At 36.5% G+C, this 25,633-nt stretch overlaps 1 protein-coding gene across 5 annotated transcripts in view; it reads left to right on the plus strand.

The window, feature by feature from the left end:
- Positions 1-23,618, plus strand: part of PRUNE2 (prune homolog 2 with BCH domain) — a 137,112-nt gene extending 113,494 nt beyond the window's left edge. For 2 of the 5 annotated variants that reach the window (XM_050329679.1, XM_050329683.1), the window contains 9 exons: positions 2,915-3,091; positions 7,394-7,496; positions 11,051-11,182; positions 11,338-11,424; positions 14,261-14,359; positions 16,227-16,262; positions 16,787-16,825; positions 18,401-18,448; positions 20,618-23,618. In XM_050329679.1, coding sequence (XP_050185636.1) covers positions 2,915-3,091; positions 7,394-7,496; positions 11,051-11,182; positions 11,338-11,424; positions 14,261-14,359; positions 16,227-16,262; positions 16,787-16,825; positions 18,401-18,448; positions 20,618-20,639 — 743 coding nt within the window. In that variant the 3' untranslated portion in view covers positions 20,640-23,618. The remainder of the gene's footprint in view (positions 1-2,914; positions 3,092-7,393; positions 7,497-11,050; positions 11,183-11,337; positions 11,425-14,260; positions 14,360-16,226; positions 16,263-16,786; positions 16,826-18,400; positions 18,449-20,617) is intronic. The other 3 variants (XM_050329681.1, XM_050329680.1, XM_050329682.1) reach the window with 3 other exon arrangements.
- The last annotated feature ends 2,015 nt before the right edge of the window (positions 23,619-25,633 follow it).

Here is a 25,633-nt window from a genome sequence, read left to right on the forward strand (position 1 = left end):
TTCTTAAAGTTGGACAAGTTACCCTGAACTCCTATGGGAAGAGCTCAAGGTCCCTGGGTTTTTGGTGACATTTTTGCAGTTGTGTAGTTTGTTTTTAGACATAATTAGTAACAAAAATGTGTTCCACTTAGATGAGCCTTGAACAGAGAGTAGAAAAGGAAAAAAAAGGCAACATTTTATCAAAAGAAGCCAGCAATAAAAAAAGTTGGCTATATATAATGTGAATCTGATTGCTAAGATTATAGTCTTAAGAAAAGTGCAGATGGTTTAACTGCATGGTAAATAGCCTTTGTTATCTTTGTACTTTTGTACTCTACCATTAACTAGTATGCGCTCTGATGTTACCAGCACTCACAGTCTCCCACAGTTTAATGTTTCTAATTGTTGCCAAACCCAGGAAAGTAACTGCTGAGAAGACATGGCTGCTGAGACCATAGAGAACAGTGATTTTTAACTTGTCATGATGAGGCTGTTGAAGGATCCTTTAAGCTATAAAATGTAACAAAGAAAAGCAAGACTATTATCATGGTTCAGGAGTCCACCTCGTCACTGAAAAACTGGTGGGTCTGTATTACAAGTAATACTGAAACCCATTTGTATAAAAGAATGGTGAAGAAGAATCATCATAACTGCAATATGCAAGAAAATAGATGAGAGCAGAAATACAAAAATACTTGTCTCAAACTAGCACCTGACTTGTTTAGAGATTGGTTGATCATCAGTTTCACAGGGTGATTTTCTTTTTGTCACTAATACCATACATTTAAACATTGTTTTTCAGAACCCATGCTAGTTTCTGAAATAATTTTTTTTTATTATTGCTTTAGATGGCATACAAATTGCATTTCTGAAAACCATACATGAATATCAGTGAAGGCTTGCCCCTAAATCAGCATTATTTTTAAAGTGAAAGTGTTTTATTATTTTGTCTGCAGATGTTTATATCCTTTCTGAATTGCACGCTGATGCGTCTTTCTCTGCAAAATCAACACTCCAGGCAGTATATAGAGCTACTTCATCAGGAAGTGGCAGTCTTATATAATTTCTACCAAAAAATATTCATGTATCTGATTTCAGCATTGTAAGATTTATCAGGATCTTAGTCGTTCATCATCATGAAACACCATTTCAGCACTAGTCTGCAAGTTACCTAGCCCAGCCTCTTTTCACTAAAGCTGTTCTACCAGCTAGAGTTCTCTGCCTCAGTCATGCTCTTTCTAGAGGGAGGTCTTCTGTTGGTGTAATTCCCTAACAATACATCATATTAGGGACAGAAAATACAAGATAGGCATCAGTAGAAGTTCAGACTTTGTTAGTTATACTGTAACAAAACTAAAAAATATGTGCTCAACCTAATATATATTTTTTTAAAAGCTTTTGTTTTCTGTACTTAGGGGTACTTGGCATTTCTAACAAATTTTGTGAAATTATTGGTAGGTTTTAATGGAGAAATCAGTTTTACAATTTAAGAGTTAGTACACATATGTGTATATGCCTAAAAGTTCTATGTAAACATATGTGGTATAAACACAGTACATCATAGTCCTGATTTCATAAAGATAATTGATTTAATTTTTACAATAAACTAATGTGTTTTAAGATCATATACTTCAATTTGTATGAGTAGTTCAAGAAGCAGCATTAACCAGATGCATCTGTAGATAACCCAAAACATAGAGAGGTTTGAGGACATCTATGAAACATTGTCAATTAAAATTACTTCTTTTAGTTTATTCTTAATTCTCATAGATATCTTTGGTATTTTCAAATAGTATGTTTGCAGCTTTTTAAGGACACACCTGTATGTCATTATGTATCTCACTGTATCTTTGTTTACTGTTACCTCACTGATTTGCAAACAAAATTCTGCTCTTATGACTGCACAGGCGGAATAATGCTTTAAAAAGATCAATTTACTTCAAATATGTATAATGCATATAAGAGGAATTTGTTTTCCCCCCATGGAAAACACAGTGTATTGTAACAATAACTATAGAGTGGAAAAAAGTATTTCCAGCTGTGGGCATAATCACTTTTCTGGTCACTTTCCCTGTAAACAGCCATTAAATTTGAAAAACTGGAAAGCAGTTAAGAAGCATCTCGTCCATGTGCAATGGAAATGTAGATTTTATTAATTACATCACAGTTGTTATGAAACCAAGAGTATCCAGCAGAGAGGCTGTGTTTGAGACTTCTTAGTCACTTGTCAGCCATGCAGTTTATTTACTGTGGTCATTGTGCCTGTGGACTATATGTGCCTGTTCTCTCAAGGGTGCTTGTAGAACAGGTCAGACTGCGTGGCTGCTCTGTACTTCACATCTGTGAGAGAACTGGTATTTAACCTCAGCCACAGTCTTTGGGGGAAGCAACTACTGTGCTTACATGAGAAATCAGCATGACTGAAGCAGAGGAAGATGGGTGTTTTTCATATTTCCTGGTAGTGAATGTGAAGAGATTGAAAACAAACTGGGAAAAAGTTGAGAAGCTATAGCTCTCTGGTAATTCCTTTCTAGACAGGAAGAATTCCTGTGTTCACTTGTAGTTCTTCTAGTTCTTCCTTTGTTTTTTTTTTTTTTTAGCATAGTTCTTATACCTGCAACACAAACATTTTGAAGAGCCTACAGTGCAGTAACTAATGAGCAGCTACTCAGTTTTACAACTGGATGCAAAAACAAAAACCCCAAATTCCTCACAGTGATAGTTGCTGTTGTTCTTCTTATGTTTGTAATAATGAAAAGTCTTAAAAAATGGGAACTTCTCATTGACTGACTGTCAGATGATCACATTCTGCTGTTACTTACACCAGTACTGTAAGAGTTGAGTTAATTTCAGTCATTCATTTCAAGTGTATGTAACAGCAACAGTATTTAGAGCTTTAACAGGAGGAGGTAATATATACAATTTTGTTTTTCAGAGGAGCAGACTGCTACTAAGGATGCTTCCCAGGAGGAATCTGAATCAATTCCAGAGTACACTGCTGAAGAGGAGCGAGAGGACAACAGGTTATGGAGAACGGTTGTTATTGGAGAACAAGAACAGAGAATTGATATGAAAGTCATTGAACCATACAAAAAGGTCATTTCACACGGAGGTAGGAAAAGCTTATAAGCATTTTTTAAATTGATGTAAAAAAATCATGCTTTATTGATCATGATTTCTGGTTTTGTTCCATTATCATACTGGCAAGGGGAGAGAGAATTTTATTTTTCAGCCTTGGCTGAAAATCAACTTGGCTTTCAATTCATTGTGGCAATGACTAATAAGTATTTTACAGTCAAAGCTATTTCAGGAGCTGCAAACTGACATACATGTGTCAGGAACAATCTGGTCATTGTAGGCTAAAACTGTCTTGAACAAGTTAAAAAATTTTGACCTACAGCAAAATAAAATTTTGAAAACTTTATTCTGTGGGTTTTGACAAAATCTTTTGCACGAGGAAGTAGAGTGGCAAAAGAAAAGATACAATTTTCCCTGGGGCTTTCATTCATCTGGCTAAGCTCCTTATGCTGTTTTTCTGCCATTAATAGTTATTGGCAGCATTTCACCAGGAACTGGTTTATGGGTTTTTTCACATAATTTGCTAATGAAAATCAAATAACATATCAAAAAACCCATTTAAAGTAGGAAAATGACCTCGTATGCTTGTTATATTATCTAATTTGCTCATCTGCTCCCCAGCCTTCTCTGAGAATCACAGAATCACAGAATATAAGTTGGAGAATTTGTAGTTCTGTTGTTACTGGTACACTTCTGTATAAATTAATAAGAATGGCTAAATATTACTCTAGATATTACCAGAAGAAAGAGAAACAAAGCTTTCTAAGTGCCTTTTCCAATTTGTCTCAGGTTTAGATTATCTTTGGACTGTGTATCTTTCAGGGACACTCTTTACTATCTGTTAAGTAAAGTATTGTGTAAGGATGAGTTGTTCTACTCCTGCAAAACCTGAGGTAGGCAACTCAGCCTCTCAGAGGTGAGATTTGTGAGTTTATATGAGGATGCTTTTGTCACAGTGTTGTTGATCTGTAACATCATTTAAAGGTCAGCCATTTTTCCCAGTATATTTTCAGTATTGAATCTCTTGTCTGGTAAAAGTGACATAAATAAATTATGGTTAATTATATTACCTGAGGATGTGGCCCTCAAATTTGCACATTAACATTAAAAGCAGAGAAATGCTTACAGATACTAATGGTGGCCAGTGTGCAGAAGGTTTAATTAGAATTAATGAAGATGTTCAAACCTCCAAGCATTATTGTACTACCACACCACCATCAAAGATTTATGAATATGATGACACCTCAGACACAGTTTAGCAAACAGACACAGATGGCATAATTTAGGAAACAAACACAAAATACTTTGGGGCCTTGCTAATCGTGTTTATATTTTTTTTATGCTGTAAACTAGTCAGTATACATTTGTGGTGAAAACTGTTTCCTACTAGATGCTGATGTATATGTTTATACCAGCATTTGTGAAGAATAAATGCCAGTCCATTTTAGTGAGTGAATAAGTAGCTCTGGCCGACATCTCTGATGGCAATTGTGAAGTACATAATAATGCACAGTTATCAATGGGAGTCTAGGTAATTCAGCTCAACTTTCAGTATGAAATAATTTGAATTCAAATTTCACATGTCCGACGTTTTTTTTTGATCACTCAAATCTAAGATAAAGAGCATTAAGTTTCCTTTACTTTTGAAAGGGTGCTGGTCAGTGGCATTAGCCATTAGACAGAGTGTGAGATACAATGAGTTTCAGGCTGCCAGTGTCTAAACTGGAAATTTTGCCTCATATCTAGCCAATCAAAGTAGGTTAAGGACTGGATTAAATTTTGTGTTTATGAAGTGGCAGATTGAAGATGTGGAAACCAAAATCATTTTGTTGCATGGATTGTGGAAAGACTTTGCACAGCTAAACAGTTTCTACATTATGGCAACTAGGCCTATTCTGTATGAAATTCGCTTTAGCAATACTTTAGTGGAGTGTTTACAGAGCCAGGAATCTTTTCTTTAACCTCAAGATTAATAATAGATTCTGACTAAAATTAGTTAATTGGAAGTTAAACAGTCTTGATGATATGATGATCTACTGAACATTCCTCGCTGACAAATGACAGATAACATCAAATGCAGAATTTATGTGGTAGCCACAAAATAGGAAAGGGGAGGGTACACTTGTCAGAGTAGGCATGAGATTGTCTTCAACATACGTTGATGGATAAATTTCTTAGAGATATTTCTCTTTGCACAGGCTGAGAATTTGGGCAAATGGCCTTTACTGCCTTCTAGTGATGAATTAAAATGCACTTCTCTCTTGGGTAAACATTCCTTCTCTTCAAGAAAAAGTGGCTTAGACTTATCTATGGGTTTTTCTTCTGTGTGTTGTTAGTTAGCATCTGCACATAATCATTTTGCTTTCCATGAACTTCAGACTGTTCTGTGTATTTTAGTGGACACACCTGCCACAATGTGCTCTTGCTACCAAACTCCCATGCCAGCTGGACTTATCGCTTTATGGCAGCATGATATAAAATCTTTGAAAGTTTTCTTTTAAATTTATGGAAGGAAAGAAATGTCCTCTGTAATTGAAACCTGAGGGGGAAAGAAATACTGCTTTACTGCTTTATTCCCCGTACAGCCATGCAACCAAGCACCGCACAGCCATTCACTCACTCACTCACTCACTCACTCACTCCCGCCTATGGTGAATCAGAAGGGTAAAAGTGAATAAGCTTATGGGTTGAGTTAAGGACAGTTTAATAGATAAACCAAAAGCTATGCACTCCAGCAAAACAAAACAAGGAATTCATTCACTGCTTTCCATGGGCAGGCAGGTGTTCAGCCACTGCCAGGAAATCAGAGCTCCATCGTGAGTAGCAGTGACTTGGGAAGATAAACACAATCACTCCTAACTTCCCCCCTTCCTTCTTCTCCCCATGGCCCTGTATGCTGAGCATCATGCCATATGGTATAGAATATCCCTTGGGTCAGCTGGTATCAGCTGTCATGGCAGTGTCCCCTCCCAAATTCTTGTGCACACCCAGCCTACTCACTGAGGGGGAGAGTAGTACAAGAAGCGAAAAAGGCCTTGGCTCTGTGTGAGCCCTGCTCAGCAATAACAAAACCATTTCTATATTATCAACACTGGTTTCAGTGCAAATCCAAAACATAGCCCCTTATTAGCCATTATTAGCCATTGTGAAGAAAATTAACTGCATCCCAACCAAACCCAGCACAATTCCATAATAAACTAGCTGAAACAATAATTTGTGCCAAAAACAAGACTGGAGTTACATGAGCTACATTGAGTTACATTTTAGTTAGACTTGGATACTGTCCTCTGGTATCAAAAAAGCACTGTAAAAGTCTTAAAATCTCCTTTTGTAAGGGTTGTGTAAGTTGCGCTATTATCCTTTTATTTTTGTCAAGAATGTGTTTGTGTCTCTGAGGGAAATGGAAGTTTCTTTCCTTCACAAACATGATCATCTCCCCCTTATGATCAGTTTCTTCTAGACTCTTTTGAAAGGCTTTTGAGTTGTTCTCTGAGTATATCCAACTTCTGTCTCTCTGTATCATTAGTGCTATTTACAACCGTTTCTGCAGCATCTTTATAAATTGCCTCCTGATTACATGTATCCTTTAAGCAAAACTTCAAACTGAAATGCAGGAGTATTTTTTATTTATCATTAATAATACAGGATTGTGGAGAAGACTAACTATCATTAATCCATCACAAGAAGAAAATATTTTATTTTGGGTAACAAGCAACATCCTGGACCCCAGAATGGTAGTGCTACAGCTTTGAGGGTTTACAACTATCATTAGGCAGGGGTGCAGCCCAGAGAATGCCAGTATGGGATGACTGGAGTGTCCAAGGTAAAAAAGTAATTTATACAAAACTTGCAAGAAAGGATTTAACTGGTCTCCAGGAGCTCTTAAGGTATAGTGGTATGCAGTCATAATTGTAATATCCTAAAACTATTGGAGCTGCACAAACCAACTGATATTGGATTGGAAGACTTTGCTAAACATCAGTCAAACAATGCAAGACAGCAAATATAGGAGATTTTCTTTAGCCCCTTATTCCTCAATGTGAGGTACACATTCAGGACATAATTGCTACAGAGATGCAATGAACCTTAAGTAGAAGCCTTAGAAGGTGTTTTTACTAGTCTCTGTAAAAAGTTTACTAATAGTGTGCTAAGTGTGGTTTTTGAGAATTCAGCGGACTCTCCCACCTCCTTATCACTTGATGATAGTTCATACATTTTCAGTCTGCTTCAGCAGTAGACATAGTAGCTCTATTACTGGACTTTGAGACTTCTTTTTAAATTTATCCTGTTAGAAGGCTTTGAAAAGGTAAAAATGCCTTTTCGTTTTTTTCCACAGGATATTATGGTGATGGTCTGAATGCTATCATTGTGTTTGCGGCATGCTTCTTGCCAGACAGCAGTCGAACTGATTACAACTATGTCATGGAAAACCTTTTCCTGTGAGTGATATGTGAGCAATGTGACAGAGTCTTCTGAGTTAGTACTCATAATTATACAGTGAGAGGTAACCTGTCTTTACTTAAGAGATAATTTTGGTCATCGCTCCGATCTGAATGACAAGGAAAACAGTAGTTTTAGATAAACTTCTCAGTGGAGTATTATTTTGGTATTTTTTACCTTTTCACCCCCTAAAATTAAGATGTATTTTTCAGTACCAAATCTGACTGTAGTATCTCCCTAAATGTCAAGGAATGCAGTATCTTCAAATTCTTGGGACTACAGTCTTTGCTGCTGTTTCACTAGTGATTTCCATCTCTCACTGAGAACAATAAGCAGGGCTTAGACCATCAGACTGTTTTTCACTGTGTATTGTTTATTATATATTACCATGATGCAATCATTGTATATATTTTTAATATATTCTGTGTTGTGTTTAGAAGTCACAGGGCCATTTTTTGACACTTGTTTTTAAAATACAGGATAAATGGCAGCTACTGACACAAACAGCTCTAAGTATGTTTCCTGACTCCAGCTGCTTCTGATTCATCTGGAAGTGGCAGGGGCCATTTGAGTGAGACACAAATTTGGCCACATAACCCCAAATTTATCACAGGAAAATTACTCCTAATAGCAATTTGTTTTGGCAGGCAAAAATTGGGAAGGCACCACTCCCCTCAAGTGCCTCCAGCTACTTCCACTTACAGCTGTTGAAAAATCAATCAGTCCAGTGTTTTCTGTGCTAAAACCCAGTAAGTAATTTCTAAAGCCAGCAGGAGACCTGGCCATTTGCAGCTTACAGGGCACTTAGCGCACAGACCAAAGTCTCTTTAAAATTCCAGTCCTTGAAGATGCACTTGGTGATAGCCAATGCCTTTAACGTTGTCTTTATGAGTGAAAAACAAGATTGGGTGCTTCAGTTCCTGGTCAGAACAACTGCTGTTATTTGCCTGATAGAGCCTCTGAGAACCCCATGTTATCTACAGTAACTGATATACACAATGCCTGCCCAGTGATTTAAAAGGTAGGCAGGAATTACTGCAGTGGTTTCAACGTGATAAGGAAGGAAGGAGCCTGAGAATAACTGTGACTGATACTCAATAGTTCTTCTTTGTCTTCATCCAAGACCCTTGTTCAGATAGAGCTGGTGGTAAATGGACTTTGCAGAGAAAGCCTTAAGAGCCTTTTCCACGTGGCTTGAGGTTATTTCCAAAGTCAGTTTTATAATTCACTTTTTTTGGAGTAGTAGTCTAAGAAAGTGTTCAGGTTGGCTGTGAACCCTTAGCTTATTTTAAGGCTTATGAACTGTTGGCTCTCTGTGAGACAACAAGAGAAGTCAGTTCACCCCTTTCTTCCAATTGTAGGCCTATTAATTGCATAGAAGTAGAGGGATTGCAACAGTTTACTAAATATATTACAATAACTGATATATTTAAATATTTGTTATTCTTTACTATTGAATTATGTAGCAATCTGGAGAGACCCGCAAATCACTGATCTCTTTCTATTTTTAATACAGCATGTTTCTGATTGATAATAATGTATGTGTAGTGTATAGCCCACCTCTAGTTTCTGATTAAAAACTGTCCTCAGTTGCTCCCAAGTTTTGCAGTTACCTTCCCATCTGGATTCCTTTCACATTTCCAATTCTTGTTCCTATTTGTTGTCTTGACTAATACTGTAAAACTGCTTTTGAAGGATGGAATTTGGGCCAAAATGTTTGAGACGTATTCTAGAGCAGTCCTTCTAGATAATGCAGAATCACACAAAAAATTCTTCTGTTTAATTTGTGGCTGCCTGAAACAGCCAACAGAGTAAAAATTTTTTACAAGAATCTCAACTTGAAAAATCACACTGTGAAAACAAAACCATTGCTTTGCTTGTAGAGTGAGGAAATTGTTTAGTCAATGAGAAAAATTCTCCATCTTTTCAAATAATAAAGAAATTGCCGTTATTATCAAATAATAAGAAATCGCTAGATAGGTAAGGTTTGCAAGGAAGCTCAGCATCCTTAAAATGGCAAATGATCTAACACAACCTACATTGGATAAGAGCTGTTGAATGAAAGTATGTGAGATAAGTGAGATCTGACTAAAAAACTAGAAGAGATTCCTTTTTGTCATAATAGTCCTTTATGATTATTCTTATTATAATTGATTATTCATAATATCCACGATTCCCTTTGCCTTTAGTGTAAACAAACATTTTTGAGACTGAGTGTTTCTTTAACTGAAAGGCTTTTAGTGTTTTAGTATGTACTTACACACACTTCTGTATAGTTTGGTGTCTAAATGCCTTTAAAGCAGTAGATGTTGTGCCCTGTGAGAAGGGCTAATTTCATAACTTGTCAAATAGTCAGTAGATTAAGCTTTATGCATCAAAATGTCCATGCAATCCCTTGCTTTGCTATTTCACTGTTAGACACGAGCCTTTACAAGCTCAGTATCAGGCAAAAGCAGGGAATGCGCAACTGCAAGGTAAGAAAGAGCAGTGAAATGCATTGAGTGTGTAGTGACTTAAATGGGATTTATCAAATGCATAGAACTGGTCTACTTAATGGCTGTCTACTTCCTGCCCAGGTAAAATATCACTCTGGTGGGAACTAGATTTCCTACAATTCTTTTAAAGACATTGCATCCTAAGGAATTTCAGAGTCAGATTAGATCATGAGACATTCCTAGACACATTGAAAGGTGCCATTGTGCTCAGGGATAGAACTGCCTTTTGTAGTGAATGCACTCGGGCATTCAGGTTTTTAAGGTGTGACTTGTGGTTTTTCATTCAAGTTTTTACATAGGCATGCCTTGAGGCTGGTTAGTAGAGAGACCAATTTGAATATGATGACAGATGCCAAATGAGGTAGGGACTACTGAGTGGAGCATCTGCATATATTGTCCTCTCATTTGACAGAGTAGTGTGCTCTTCTGGGTGGGATGAATGAGTGTTTGGAGTGTTTTGCTCACAAAAAGAAGTTATGTCATGGAGTGATTTCTCCCATCAGAAGTCAGGTTGATGGACAAGTTTTAGTAGCCTTGAGTTTCAAAGTGTTTTTAGTTGGCAGTCACAGACTCAGTAGCAGTAGTGTGAGGATCACAAGAATTTTAAACAAGTATCTTCTGACACTTTTTATTTTTGCATTGAACAAACTTCATCAACTTCGATGATTAGAATAGTGAATAGAAGATTCTCAACAGTTTAGAAGTTTTTAGGGCTTCACATGGTCCTGCCATGCTCTCCCTTGCAAAATCTCATGATTTGATGTCTTTTTAAGAAACAGCAAAGTCACCAGTGAGATTTGAAAACTCACTAAGAAACAGTATTTTTGTGAAGAAACCACATATTTTTGAAGACAGAGGTAAGACTGTGGTTTTCTAGTTATATATCTACATATACCATGGTGACCAGTGCTAAACGTTTGCTTTGGTTTAAAGGAAAAGAAAAGCCTCTCTTGTAATAAATTGCTTAGTCTACCTTGATTTATTCCTACTAGACTAGTTTAGTTTGGGCTTAAGCAGATAATGTACAGTTTGTGCTCACTGACGTGTACTTTTACCAGCTATGTGATCAGTACTTTGGAGTTGATGGTAGCTGAAGACTATATGATTGTCTACTTGAATGGAGCAACACCAAGAAGGAGGATGCCTGGATTGGGTTGGATGAAAAAATGTTACCAGATGATTGATCGACGGTAAGTAATATTTTCTTTTCTAATTCATAACCATTATTTTAAACACCATCTTTTTCTGTTACTCCTCTGTATGCCAATGTGCACTGTATATGATCTTTCTGTATCTTTTGTGGGGTTTTCTGTTCTTTTTAAGAATCTATTGCTTTTTTCCTTAGATTACGGAAGAATCTGAAATCATTTATAATTGTTCATCCATCATGGTTTATCAGGACGATTCTGGCTGTGACACGACCTTTTATAAGGTATGTAATGAATACCAGTGATTTTCTGTCCCTAAAAATACCTAAGTGCCGTAAATCATCAAACATAGCTGTTAATCTTTCACTGAAGAGTGCTCATTTTATAGTTTATGTTGGGATTTTGACAGTTCAGTTTCCTAAAGATTTAAATTAGTATCTAGTTGCAGACAGCAGAGGGATGGTTTTGTAAGCTGGTATGCTTATGTAGAACTGGGAATTCAGTCTCTTAAAATTATCTTGTTCAGAGCCCACCTCAAAAGCATGTAGAAAATGGGACTCTATGTAATGATGATCACCTTATTTAAAAAGCCTGGCTATAGGACCATATTAAGCTACAGTTCCTGGTTTTTAAAAATCAATTGATGCTCATACTAGAGGACTGCCTGCAACCTCAAGTTTTTAAATGTATAGGAGTTCTAGTTCCAAAAAATATGCTTTGGTTAGTAAAAAGGCAGAAAAATTTGTTACTGACTTTGAAAACCTCACACATTGCTGAAGCAGATAGGGAAGTAGGCAACTGAAATCCTAAGAGCAGACTGACAGGTGTGAGAAGGAGTTGCTTCAGGCAAGAGAAAAAGCATCTTCTACTAAAGCCACGCAGTGAATGACTTACTTCATGACAGAACTCAGGGAGTTCTACTCCCAGACTGCAGGTGAAGACACTGGAGGTGTCTGTCACAGGGTACTCTGGCCTGACAGGGTGACATTTGGATGGGGAAACATGATTTCTCCCATCACTACCAAAGTGCAAAAGGCAGAGTGTCATAATGGAGCTTCTTCTTTCAGATGTCGTATCTTTAAGACTGAGGAGAAAGTGACAGTTCAAAATACCAGAGTAACAGAGAAACAATACTTGGAATTGTCAATAGTAGTTATGATTCATTAGCATTTATTCAAAATTATTCTACTGAGCAGAAGTTTTTCATTGTTCAACAGGAGAAATTGTTTGCTCTAAATAGTTTGGCAAAGCAAATTAGTGGTATAAAACTAGAGATACTAGAGACCAGTTAAAACTCTCCATTTCAGCCAAGTAGATTGAGTCTCTGTGCAAGATGAAAGTGAAGAACAAATGGGAGGTGAAAAAGGTGGGCAGGACACATGGCCAGTGTGACTTGTGAAAATGACATGAGATATTTGAACACTTACTGAGGACAGAAGAACATTATGAGAAAGCTGACTAAACAACTCCCTGAGGCATGAAAAGTGAGAGTCAGTTCAGTAATAAGCAATGTTAGGGAGATAGAAACTTGATTAGTTTGAAGCCCAATAGCTGTTTCTTAGTTTGCTAGCTCTAAGCTATTCACTGACAGGCACAGTGGAAATTTTGGAGTAAGAAATGAATTGGTCACAAGGCAAGCAGAGATTTCAACAAGATAGCTAAAGGCAAGCAACAAGATTTTAATTGTATTTCAGCTGAGATGCAGGACAAAATAGTGGAAACCAAGAATCTGAAAGACATCACGGTCAAGTCATTGAGGGTGTGCTAATCTCAAGCCTATCTCAGTTTTACCTCAAAAACTGTCAAGAAAATTTGGTGGAGTCTGGGACTTATCTTGACTGACAAACAGTTGCCTGAAAAAAGAGCAAAAAAAGAACTAGAGGTAGCAGAGAGAGATCCTAGGTACTCTTTTAGGACTGGATCTAACACTGATCTATCATTTGAGCTGTGTTAGGTAAGGAATTGGATTTCTAATAAAATAAGTGTCTGTGAAATGTATTTGTCACTTGATGAAAATATGTAAATAATGGGACTATTAGCAGCATGTTTTCCTAAAATCTGAAAGAAGCAAGGACTTACTTTGGCCCATAAATTGACTTCTACATGAAGGAATTACTTAAAAGTCAGTCACTGTAGTGGAGCTAGTGGACCCAGGAGAATCCTCAAGGGGAAAAAGTAACCTTTGAAAGATTTTTTTAAATCTGCCCTGCTCCCCCATCTTTAGAAGCTTCTGATTGGCTTGCAGCTTGTGAAGTTACTTTAGCTGACAGTTCTGATGCTGCAGACTGTGATTAACGTTTTGGATAAAATGCTAAGAATTACCTGTATGTTGTCATGCTTTGACAGATCGATTGTGAGTGATACTGGCATCCTAAATGTGACCATTGGCCTGCTCCAGTGTGTGTGCCTTGCTTTATGGCCAAATGAGAAAGATGGATTTCTCATAACCTCATGCATATCAAATAATTTAGGTTAGGCAAGTAAATAGCCTTATGTTTTTAAGTGTGTTTTGTGGACAATTTACTTTCTCCAAGTGATCCTTTTTCAAGCACAATAAATGAGTCATTTAGCACAGCTGAAATAAACAAGGTATTTCATCATAAGAAGGCCCTGCAGTAAGAATAGACTGTACTCATACATCATCTGTACTCATATGAACAAATGAGGAAGTTCAGTTTTATTATGTTGGATTGAGAGTTAGTGTAAAATAGAAATGCTGAGTCATCATGATCACTCGATAACCATCATGATGATTATGATTATGTTAAGTGAATGCTTCCCATCTCTTTTTACATATTCTGTGAGTATTCTGTAAGAGATTCGATTCTTTTCAGAATTGTAACACATCTCCTTTGAACTGTAAAACTACTTGCATTGTCTAGCAGGTAGGCATTATAATTTTTAATGTCCCAAATACTGTGACTCAGCATAAGAAAGGAAGAGCCAAAGGTCTGGACTCAATTTCAGCCTCACTAGAATTCAGGTAGGCTCATGATTAACTGAGCTCTGTAATTGAAATATGAATATCAAAGTGCTTAATTATTTAATACATGCGTTCATTTATTTTTAATATATCATAAAAAAATGAAGGACAATTAATATGTTTTTTCTGTGTTTCAGCTCTAAGTTCAGCAGTAAGATACAGTACGTCAACACATTGGCTGAGCTTCGTGAGATGATTCCAATGGAATATGTGCATATACCAGACAGTATTGTCAAGTAAGTGATGTACAGTAAGCGTGTACTTGTTCTATTTCCACAGACTAGTAATAGTGTTTTCAGACTCTGTAAAAAACCCAGAAAACACTCTCCTGATATTCTTAAAAATGCTTATGTGTTGTTCCACAAACATTTCACTGTCAAACTCAGAAGCAGGAAGTCACTGTATAAGGGAAACACAAAACAAAATAAATATATAAATAAAATAACTCTCCTCGGGGAGTAGGATAATAGTTTAACCTTTCCACGGGTATCATGTATGCCGTATTTTCCCATACATTTTTAAGTAAAAGTGGTTTTAAGTTTTAGTCGTACAAGGCTTTGAATTGAAACAATAATTAAAAGATAGCCTGTTCAATAGGAGACCACTGAAAGTTCATACACTCACCTGCACTTATCTTGTTGATTTTCATGGTTAAATCCAGAACCACTGAAAGACAGTTTCTCAGTTTTTGCTACTTATATGTAGAAATTTTTTAAATGCAGGCATTTAAAAGGCAGAATCTATTAAAAGGAAAGTAAAGTAAGGAAAGTATGTATTAAAAAATTGTAGGAAGTTGATTGTCATTGCTCATCCTAACTGACTTTTTTCCAGACCTGAAAACAACAGAATGGAATCATATACCAAGACAGAAAATATGATTGAAAAATTCATGGGTTTCATATAGTTGGTATTATATAGACAATCCTGTTTAGGGATGTTGTTTGTTGAGTTTTCTTTTAATTGTTCTCTTTATCAAATGTCTTAGGTTTTGAACAGCGAAACATTCTGTTCTAGTAAGTAATTTGATGAGCAGATACACAAGTATGGTTGTCTTTTCCTTATGGTTTTTCAGTGACAGCTTTTGGAGCTGTCATAGATCTCTTCAACCCAGACAGGAGTTTTCACACCTGTCTCACATTAGTTGTGAAGCAACATAATTTCCTTCATCGAGCTGATGGGGTAATTCCAGAGAGCAAGTGGCAAACTTGGTTCTGGCATTCACACTTGTGAAAGCAGTGCCGTTACAGTTGTGAAATCAGAGGTCTTAAGAGACTTTCACTCTACTTCATTTGCTGCTGTAACTTTTTTAGAGGTGGAGTAATGCTAAGAATGTGGAACAGAGATCATTAGTCAACTGATAAAGACATGTCCACGATGTTTTAACAATCCTAACAATTTTTCTTCCTCCCTCCCTCTTTGATTCCCTAAAAATCTTAATTTCTTATAGTTTGCTTTGATAGAAACCTTAACATGATAGTCATTTTCTGTCTCTGTTTCCTTACTGTGTTTACTGTTACGCTGTAGCAGCATACACATCGGTGTTATACACATTTTTACTTCCTTGTAGTGTTTGGGAAGCCCATTCACCTCTCAGACCGAAGGTGAAAAGATCACAGCACCAGTACCAAATAAACTTTAGTACTTAAAAATGAAGAAACTGCCTACTTCATGTCATCAGCAGCTGGATGAGAGATCATGATTTTGCTGAAAAAGATAGAACTCGAAAGGTGACAATTGTGCCCCTTGGTGGCAAGCATTTTCAGGATGCTGTGATTTAGTGGCTCTGTGAATTCAAGACACTGTGAGTGGTTATTCCCAAACCACAGGGAGGAGAGCAGTGTTCAGCTGATAGTTTCCATTCTGCTACAAATTGAGAAAGGTTCCTGTAGGGAATTACATTTCATCTTTTGGCCTTACAATTGCTCCATTGTCAAGAACAAATAAACCACCTGTGGTCAAGAGGAGTCCCACCTGTAGAAAACACATAGGGTTTGGGTTCTGTGGTTAATTGGTAGTTTTTACTGAAGTGGGATACAATGTGCTTGTTGTATCATACGAACTTCTATATCTTTTCTCTTCCTTCGTCCACTCTTATCTTGTAAGGTATGATGAAGAGAAGTGTATTAAGAGAAGAATGAGGTAAAACTTGCTTTCTAGCCCCTGCTGCTGCTCTTAATGGAGTGAATCTGTGTGACAGCCTTTCACCTGCAGGCGACCTCAACAGCCGAATGAGAGAGGACTTGCAATGATGTGGAATCTTACTTTCTCCTTCAAGCTGTTGAGATCAGCCTTCCTTGCAAATAAAACTCACTAAACTGTAAATGTCCTTGACTTGGCCCAGGCTGCAGCTAGTTTAATATTATCTGATACAGCAACTGAATGCTTTCAGCTCTGTCCACTAGGCATGCCTCAGACCCCTGCTGCTTCTCTGTCTGCCTCCAAATGAGCTCAGTAAAGTTACAAATTTCAGGTGGGTTGAGCACAGGGATAAATGGTATCACGCTGAACTGAGGAGCTTTAGGGTCACTGTGCCCTAAATCATACTGGGTTCCTATTTTAGAAGCATGTACTTTACTTGTTCTCTGCTCTGCTATTGCTCTGCTTCACTCTTATGCTCTGCTTGCTTCTCTGTTTCTTTATATCAATAACTTTTACTCGTGCAGACTGGATGAAGAGCTGAGGGAAGCTTCAGAAACAGCTAAGTAAGATAGCTTTCAGCTGGATGCTGGCTTTATATTTACTTGTTTCACAGGAATAGTTTGAATGTAATAGTACACTATATGTTTGGTACAGTGATCAGCTTATAGTTTCAATTACTGTGTAAGTTGTCACATTTGTAAATTGACTTCCCCTCTCACTAAAAGCAGCCTTCTTTGTACTGCTGGGTCTTGGTAAGAAAGAATCACACCCTTATGCTATAAAAAACTTTTTTGCTGTTTTTTGATTATTGTTTCTATAGTCATGGGGATGACTGAAATCATTTATTTACTCCTTTAAAATGGGTCATTAAACATTTTCTACCCTTCATCTGTTATGTCAGATGATTCACACAATTTTTAAAAAGTAGTTTGTTTGGGTTTTGTGGGGTTTTTGGTGTTTTTTTGTTGTTGTTGTTTGTTTGTGGGGTTTTTTTACAATTTACTGAATTAGGTCTAGCTTTTGTACCTTATTCTCAGTTAAGGCAGGTACATAAATTCTCCTTTTTTTCCAGCATTGGCTGGATAGGCCAGGGAATTAAGACTTGATAATAATATTGTACTTCTTGATAATCATATTGTAGTGTATATGGTCATTTAATAAATCAGTGGCAGCTGATGCTCAGATACTTTAAACTTGTAACTCCTTATGAGTTATGAGTTTAATGTGCTTTGACACTGGTATAAAGTACCAAAAAAATCCTTAACTAGAAGGACTTGACTTACTGAGAAGAGCTTGGAAAGTATCCAGTGCACTTTCTTCATGTGTGTATTTTAGAAAAAATTCTGGAGAAAGAGCCTATGTCTCCTAGTTCTCATATAACATTTTCCCCTGTGTTTTTTGTAACCAAAGATTTTAAGGTTTGGAGTTTCTTTTCAGTCTCTTTTCTTCAGCCTATGCACTTCAGGATTTTCATCTTACAGCTTCTTCTTTGCTGTACTTTTTCCTACTGTTTCTTCTTTTGCAGTATACATTTTCCTCCTCTTCTTCTGAGACTGGTTTTTAAAACAACTGTAGAGAAATATCCAAATCACTGGCCACTGCTTTTTGATTCTAGCAGTTAGACTGCCTCAGAAGTAATACATTCACATAAGTAGTTATTTGATACCACCTGAATATTTTGTTAAACAAAGAAACCCACCCAGCCTTGAAATGCAGCTTCTGTCCCTTCTATTCAAACATTTTCAAATGCACTGTATATGTAACAGTGAAAACTCTGTGGAAGAAAGCTGCTTTCTTGTTACACCATTTAAAATAGGAGAGGCTGCAGCATGGCAGGTGAAAGGGGAACTAAATATTCATATGAGGCATCACTGATTATTGCTGCTGTTGGATGTATGAAGTCACTGTAGTGCATTTCCCTTCCCCAACTTAAAGAAATAGCTTAAAAATTTATTACTGAAACTAATGTGTGTTGTGGGCACTAAGATCACTACATTCCTAAAAACATTTTTGTGTTGTGCTGTCAAAGATATTCACTACAGTTAGTTATTACATCCCCAAATTTTATGTCGTATTTGAAAAGAGAAAGGAAAAAAAACACAGAAGAAATATTTACTCCTCTTTTTCCTTGTATCCAGAACTAGCTGCCTCTCAAATGATCCAGAAATGACTTCAGTGGAGCAGGAGTAAGAACTTACGCCTAATACTGTCATTACATTTTAACATTATTTTACAACCATGCTGCTAGGAACTGAGGCTGGGTAGACTCCATAAAGCTTTTTATAGACCTAAATACTTTTATGGTAATATTCAAGAAAAAGCACTGAAGCGTTATTATATTTATATTTTATATAATTTATATATTGTATACTGAATATTTATTATATTTGTATTGCATTGCAAATGTGTTTGAAGCATCCTTGATCATTTCCAAGCAGAGACATATATAACTCCTAGCCTGAGGATATTCAGGTTAAGTTATGTGAAAAACAGATAGAAATAAGTGCAGCATGATCAGAGTAAAGATGGTCCCATGCATTATCCTCAATTAAAAGTAAAAAGGTAACCCTGCCATTCTCATTCAGAGATTAAAAAGTCTTGTATTTTAGTTAGATTTCTGGACCACACTCTCATCATCTGCGTTCTCTTTGCTTTTCTGCTTCTCAGCTTCTTTCATAGTTATTTTCCTTGTTAAACCTCAAGCATCTTTACATCTTTTCCTTTCAAAGCGGATTGTTTCCCTTGGAAATGGGAATGTGTCAGTCCTCTGGCATGCTGCTCCTCTGTCTGATACTGTAACTGAAGCATGAAAATGGAAAACCCTGCAGTGCTCTTACTGTTCATCGGTGAGAGTATTTGTAGCTGTAGTGTGTCACACAAGCACTAACAGTTCCTTGCTGGAACAGTATGTCAGGAGAACCAGCTGTTGCAGCAGAGAGTGTATTCTTGGCCAGTGTGTACAGGGGAGGAGTGACCAACCCATCTGGTTGGTGTGTAGAAATATAGTGGTGTCTCACCTTGGAATATTGTTCAGGAAATGTCGTATAGTAAACCTGACTCCTCAGTAAGATTCTATCAATAACATGAGTATTTATAAGCAGGCAAATAATTAGAAGTACATGTAGCAAACAGATGTATAAAGAAAATGGAGCTTCCATTTTCTCTTTTTAAAAATAAAACAGTACTCTAGTAAGCTGTCTCATTATTATGTCTGATACATGTGTTAGAACCATAGCTAAATTCCTAATTCCTGGAGCAGTTAACATTATATCTCTGTGCATATTTTTTTTTCCCTCGGACACTCTTTTACTTTGTAATGAATCAATATGAGGACTGCTTGTGAAAGTATAAGAACAGAAAATAACATGTTAAAGACTATTTACTTACAATTTTGATCATTTTGTGGCTTGAACAGTTTTCCTGTTTTTCCCAAAAGATAAGCTGAGCAGCAAAAAGCAATATGAGAAAAGAATTTATATTTATCTAAGGTAAATATAGTTGAGGCCAAAGTAATGTTAATTCCTGCTATTTATTTTCTCTACATAAATAAGAAACTGTCATCAGAAGTGGCAGTAATTTTCCTGGGATCATACCCCTCATTTCTTGTGTCATTTCTTCAGAAAAAAGAATTTCTCATGTAAATCCCTCCACACTGAGAACAGCAGTTTTACACAGACGTTTCTTTTGTATGCTTTCTGCTGGAACGTCTCTGGAGTCTGCCCAGCTTTTAGTTTGCTTTTGTTGTCTTTTTTCTCCTATTCCAAAGTCTTCTGTCTATTGTCATACTCCCTTGTGTTCTGTTTTGTTCCTTGGACTTACTCATTACTTAAAAAAAAAAACCCTATGAAATAATTCACAGTGAAGTAACCCTGTGCACTGTGTAACAGTTCATAAATACTGAGGAAACTTTAAATAGTTATGTATTCTTTAAGGAAAATTCTATTTTGAGGCAATGTTTCTGATGACAGCGTTTTACTCTAAAGAATGCTTCTAAAGTATTTGATGAGATGTGCTCTGCACTAAATAGCAAAAATGTACTCTTAGAAACATTTTTAGGGCCACATATATATTGCCACACTGTTGTGTCTTCCCACATCTGGTGTCTACTTCATATTGGAATTGCTGGAAAAATAGTTATTAATTTCCTTAGAAGAGTAATGCAACTTATTAAGGTGTGTACTTTCATAGATGGCAGATAGGATGTGTGTAAATTTTTGAACACCACTGCATTGAAGTAAATGAGAGATAAGGATACTCAACACTTTGCGGGAGCTTAGGATTGGGAAAAAGACTAGTCACATGCTTCATAGGGCTGATTAATTTTTTGTTGTTGTTGTTTTGTTTTTAATAAATAGCATCGACATGACCCTGAAATAAAAAGCATCCTTGCCAGGCATTTGAAGAAGAAGGTTCACTTGGATTTTCATCACCCAGACACTCACGACCATGCTGTACAATAAGTGATTTGATCAACTGTGTTTGGTTTATAATTTTTCCATGTCATTCAGCAATTCAAGAAGACCAAAAGGGCCAGTCCTATTGCCATGGAGACAGCAGAATTTTGGGGCCTGGTTATTTGTGTTGTTTTTCAGAAACCATTTTCTTTAGGAAGGCTATATTATCTAGCATTGATTTCTCTGTGTGCGTGCAATTTCTGTTTCAAAGGATACCATTTTACCAACACTGTGCCTCATGAATGGGTCAGTGAGGATGGGGATTTTTTAATTTTTGTCTTCAGCATATTAATGTTTATGCATAGCTGAATGGAATAGTTATTGTTACAATAAATGTTAGTTTGCTTGTGTCACAGAGCAGCAGCAAATGTGGTATTTAAAAATAATTCTAGAAAATGATGCAGGATGTTCTTGAATTTGACAGGTCAGGTTGGATCGGACTTCGGGTGACTTCGTCAAGCAAAAGATGTCCCTGCCTAACGCAAGGGTTTTAGAACTAGCTGATTCTTAAGGCCCCTTCCAACTCAAAACATTCATGCTTCTATGAATTTGTTTTTCTTGTCTGAAAAGCCCTTTCATCTTCATTTAACCCTAATGACTTATTATTTGGTCAGAGAAAAGACTGATATATTAAAAAATAATAATTAGTCATTAAATAGACTACCCAGAGGATAAATGAGTAACTGAAATTAATTTTAATAATTTTTTAGTATCTTTATTTTACAGATAGTTTTTCTAGAAGCAACTAATCCTTTAAATGATTGTCATATATTCTAAAATCCTTGGAGCGTTACTTTGTTGTTGTTTTCTAAACCCTTTTCCAGAACCTTTTTTCTAAGTTATGAGTCTTCAGATGACATTCTGTCTCCATTTCTAAAGGCTATTAATGCTATGAATATGAATCAAATAGTATTTTCTACTAACAGCCAAAAGTTAAATATGTAAATCTAAAGTTGCAAGTCACTGTCATTTGTTAGGAATACATGTTAAAGTATACATAAAAATAAATCTTACAATGCAGTTTATTGTCTGTGTCACAGAACACAGCAGTAAAAGCATGAAAAAGAAAAAAACCCTAAGCATTTCTTGTTTGCTGCTGTCCTGTGTACTGGCATAAAAGTCACTTTAGAAAATCCTCATATATACTGGAAAATAGCTGCAATTTCTCAGACCATGCTTTTACATTAATTCAGATTAATTATCAAGTGAATATTGTTTGTTTGCTTTAAAAAGACTATGACTAATGCTTTCTCCTCCCCTAATGAACACATGCGTGCACTTTCCAAACCTCCTGACTCACCTGCCTTTTGGGAAGTTCTAATGCAAATAATAGTATTACATACCCTCTGAAATATTATTCTTTTCTTCACAAGATTCTCATATAGCCTAGAATTACATCTGTGGATTCTTTACTTTGTCTGTAAGTAATTCCTTGGACATAACAATTCAAGATAAATTGCACCCTTTAAGCGTGCTTTAACTCTAGTCCTGCTTTCAGTCTGGAATTGTTAATGAAGGAGAAAACAAGCAAAAGTTTTCTTGGGAAATAAAGTATAAGCAGAGGCAGGACAGCATGAGTCTTGATTTTTCAATAGGATCTAAACTGAAAATTCTATTTTGTCCTTCATTTAAAAGTTTGATGGTTTTGTTCTGTGGTTTGCACATTTCTGACTGTCAGATTCTATCTTGTATTTGCAAGATAGTCTGAAAGCAGTGAAGCAAGCTGCCATCATTATGTGCACAGTTGTTCAGCTACTGCAATGAAAATTGAAAATATTGTTAGAAAGGCAAAAGAAGGCTTTCTTATTGCCCAGGATAAAAACCTGAAATATGTGCCCCTCTTCAGTCCTTGCTCTGTACTGACAGGTGGTGCGTGGTATCTCTGTCATACTTGCTAGTCTGCTGTGTATCACATCTTTCTGTCATTCCTGTTAATTTTCAGAGGAAGGGCCTAATCCTGCTGACCATTGTTGCTGCTCTATAACCTTACCCTAAATTAGGACCTGGTAGTTTCCACCTTTTCTCAGATATTTGAATCCTGGCTTGTGTCTGCCTTATAAAAGTGCTGTCACTTAGTACATTGGGGATAATGTTTTATGTACAGATTAATATTTGTATTGACTTCCAGATGCTAATTAAGCTTCACCAGAATCTAAACTATTAAAAGCATTTAGTAGCATGAAATCGCATCTTTTGTAGACCTGTAGTTTAAGCCACCTAGGATGAACCAGATGACTTGTGTTAATGCTATAGGTGAGAGAAGTTTTTGCTAAAAGAGAAGTTCACCACAAAGCAGATCTTCTGCACAAATCTTTATTCACTGTCTGAGACCTAAGTGAGTATAAGAGATTTGTGATTTTAGTGGTGGATGTCAGCTCAGAGTTGAATTTAATTCTAAAGGCTTTGTGTGAAATTACTAAACAGCAAAGCTATATATGAATTAACATGATTAGTGTGGGTGGACTCATAGTGGCAGCCTGAGATGGAAGGAATTTGTTTAAGCCAAATGTCACATTAAAACAAAATGGGACCTCAATGTGATGGTTCAAAAATGATTGCAGGATCAAGGTGTGATTATCTTTGCTTATTAATATATTTTGAACAGTTTTTTAATGTTATGATATTGCAATTCTATATTATATTAACAATAATGTACCAATATTATTAAATCAGTAGTTTGTTGAAAGAGGAATATAGTACGTATAATTGCACAGATAAAAGCTTTTATATATGGATTTTTTCTAATGTGTATCAGAGTGCTCAGATCAAATATAATAGTTGCAAATTTTTTTTGTTAAAATACCTATGCTGACTTCAATTATAGATTAAGCAATACAAGGATATATAATATCATTGTATGGATATATACACATATGAATCAGAAATAAAGAACTGCAACCAACCACAAAAAGTGTTTCCTTTCAGCTCCAAGTTGTGCGGTTTTTGTATTCCCTGGGTGCGCAGAAACACTTGATTTGTTTTAAATCACAGTTCTTTGCATAGTTACAAATATTTTTTTACTTTCCATTCCCTACTTGTCCTTCCAAAAATTGAAACTGCGTCAATTTTGTGTCTCATGTTGTAACTCTTCATGTATTCAAATCCTTGCTTTGTTGATACTAGGAATATTTTTCCTGAAACAAAACAGAAGAAGCTCTTTACATTGCTTTCTATATTGTGTCCATGCTATTATCTGAAGGTCAAATGCATAGATAGTCCATCTCATATAGTAGGCAGAAAACAGAAGCTATGGGGCAGATTGACTGTGAAAACACCCTGAGCAGATTAACAACTTTGACTGCGGTGAAGGAAGGAGACAGACCTGGTGGACTTTTGGTCCTCTCACCTCTGTGGTACCCTGTGCCCACTCACATCCCAGTCTAAGTCTGTTTCAAATGGGTCAATTTATACTGCCACTTCTTTAAGTACCTAAGGTTTTGGTCTTAAATCCAGAGATATGTTAGGTGTGATAATGCACTGTACTGTGTTACCACTATAGTGCATCATACTTGGATTATAAAGTTAAAAGAAATGGCATTTGAAGCTAATATTTCGGTATCGTGAACAAGTCATTTGAATCCAACACAGTGCTATTTCTAAATTATTTTTAAATACCTTGAGATTGATAGATGCATGTGCCTGTCCTGACTCTAGCTAGTAAGCTGTGAACAGTCTTGGGAGTACATGCTGACTCCAAAGAATGAGGTTTCTTTTGTGTTTGAGACAACCAGCTGCAACCCCCATGGTGGGCTGCTGCAGATGAAAAAAAAGTGCACTGTGTCTCTCATACAGTATCTAGTCTGTTGGAAAAACTATTGGATTGTCAAGCTCACTGTTCAAAGGAATTAAATTTATTTCTTTCTTTCAGGTGAAGAATTGAAAGCCATAAAATCGCTTCCCAGTATTATCTGTTTATCCAGGTCATAACTTACTACTAAAATAGAATCAGTTTTGTTAAAAGCAACTTCAAATCAGACATGTCAAAACCTTATCTGCTTGCCTCTCTTTTATGTATTTCAACAGACAGCAAGTAAAGCAGCCTCCAGCAATGGTAGGAAAATAATCCACAGAGTACTTGCCATGCTCCTCCCTGAGGCGCATGGTATGTAAAGCAGACTCCTCCATGAGAGAGTGACTCAGAAAATGAAGCACTGGCTTTCTAGGACAATGTTAAGCCTTAAAAACTGTAAAATTTCGTGTCTGTTTTCATCCTTTGAAGTATGAGTAACGTTGCATCAAACAGTCAACCTAAGGAACAGAGAGAATATTAATGTGAGATTTGGGGTTTATGATGTAAAAAATAGGAAAACGAACACAGCTAAAATTATCAATCAGGGAAAGAAAAACTAGGGGAAGGAAGAACAGGTCAGGAAAATGACCAATGACTGGGGGAAGGTGGGTTTACAGGCATCTTTCTGCTTGAGGCTCCAGCCTTTTTCCAAATTCTGATTCTCCCTGGGGAGAGCTTCTGAAGCATAGCAGGCCTGTTTGCCTGGGGCCTTTACTTAAAAGAAGTGCATGTGAGCTCTGTTCCAGATGTTCTTTTTTTCCCCTCATTTAAAAAAATTATGGAATCCCTGGAGATACGTGGCTTAATCTGATTTTCACTCAGTGTAGAATAAAACCCTCTAAGTCTTTGTGTAGACATCACAGAAGAGAAAGCTGAAAAATGAGAGATGTTGCATAAATTTAGAAAATTAAATTTTACACATTTCTCAGTGACTTGCACAGAATAAGCCTGAGTCAGAAGACATCATATAAGCATAAATAAGGAAACAAATTAAATATAGAAAGAGCAAGATGCAATAGGAGGGGCATATGGGACAAAGTGTTTCATAGTGGAAAATAACTGTAGGAGAGAAATGACAGTCAGAATAGGAGGTGAACTATGCCAAGGAGGATAAACAGAGACCAGAA

This window comes from Myiozetetes cayanensis, unplaced genomic scaffold (genome assembly GCF_022539395.1).
Source record: "Myiozetetes cayanensis isolate MyiCay16 unplaced genomic scaffold, myiCay2020 scf4, whole genome shotgun sequence".
Lineage (NCBI taxonomy): Eukaryota > Metazoa > Chordata > Aves > Passeriformes > Tyrannidae > Myiozetetes > Myiozetetes cayanensis.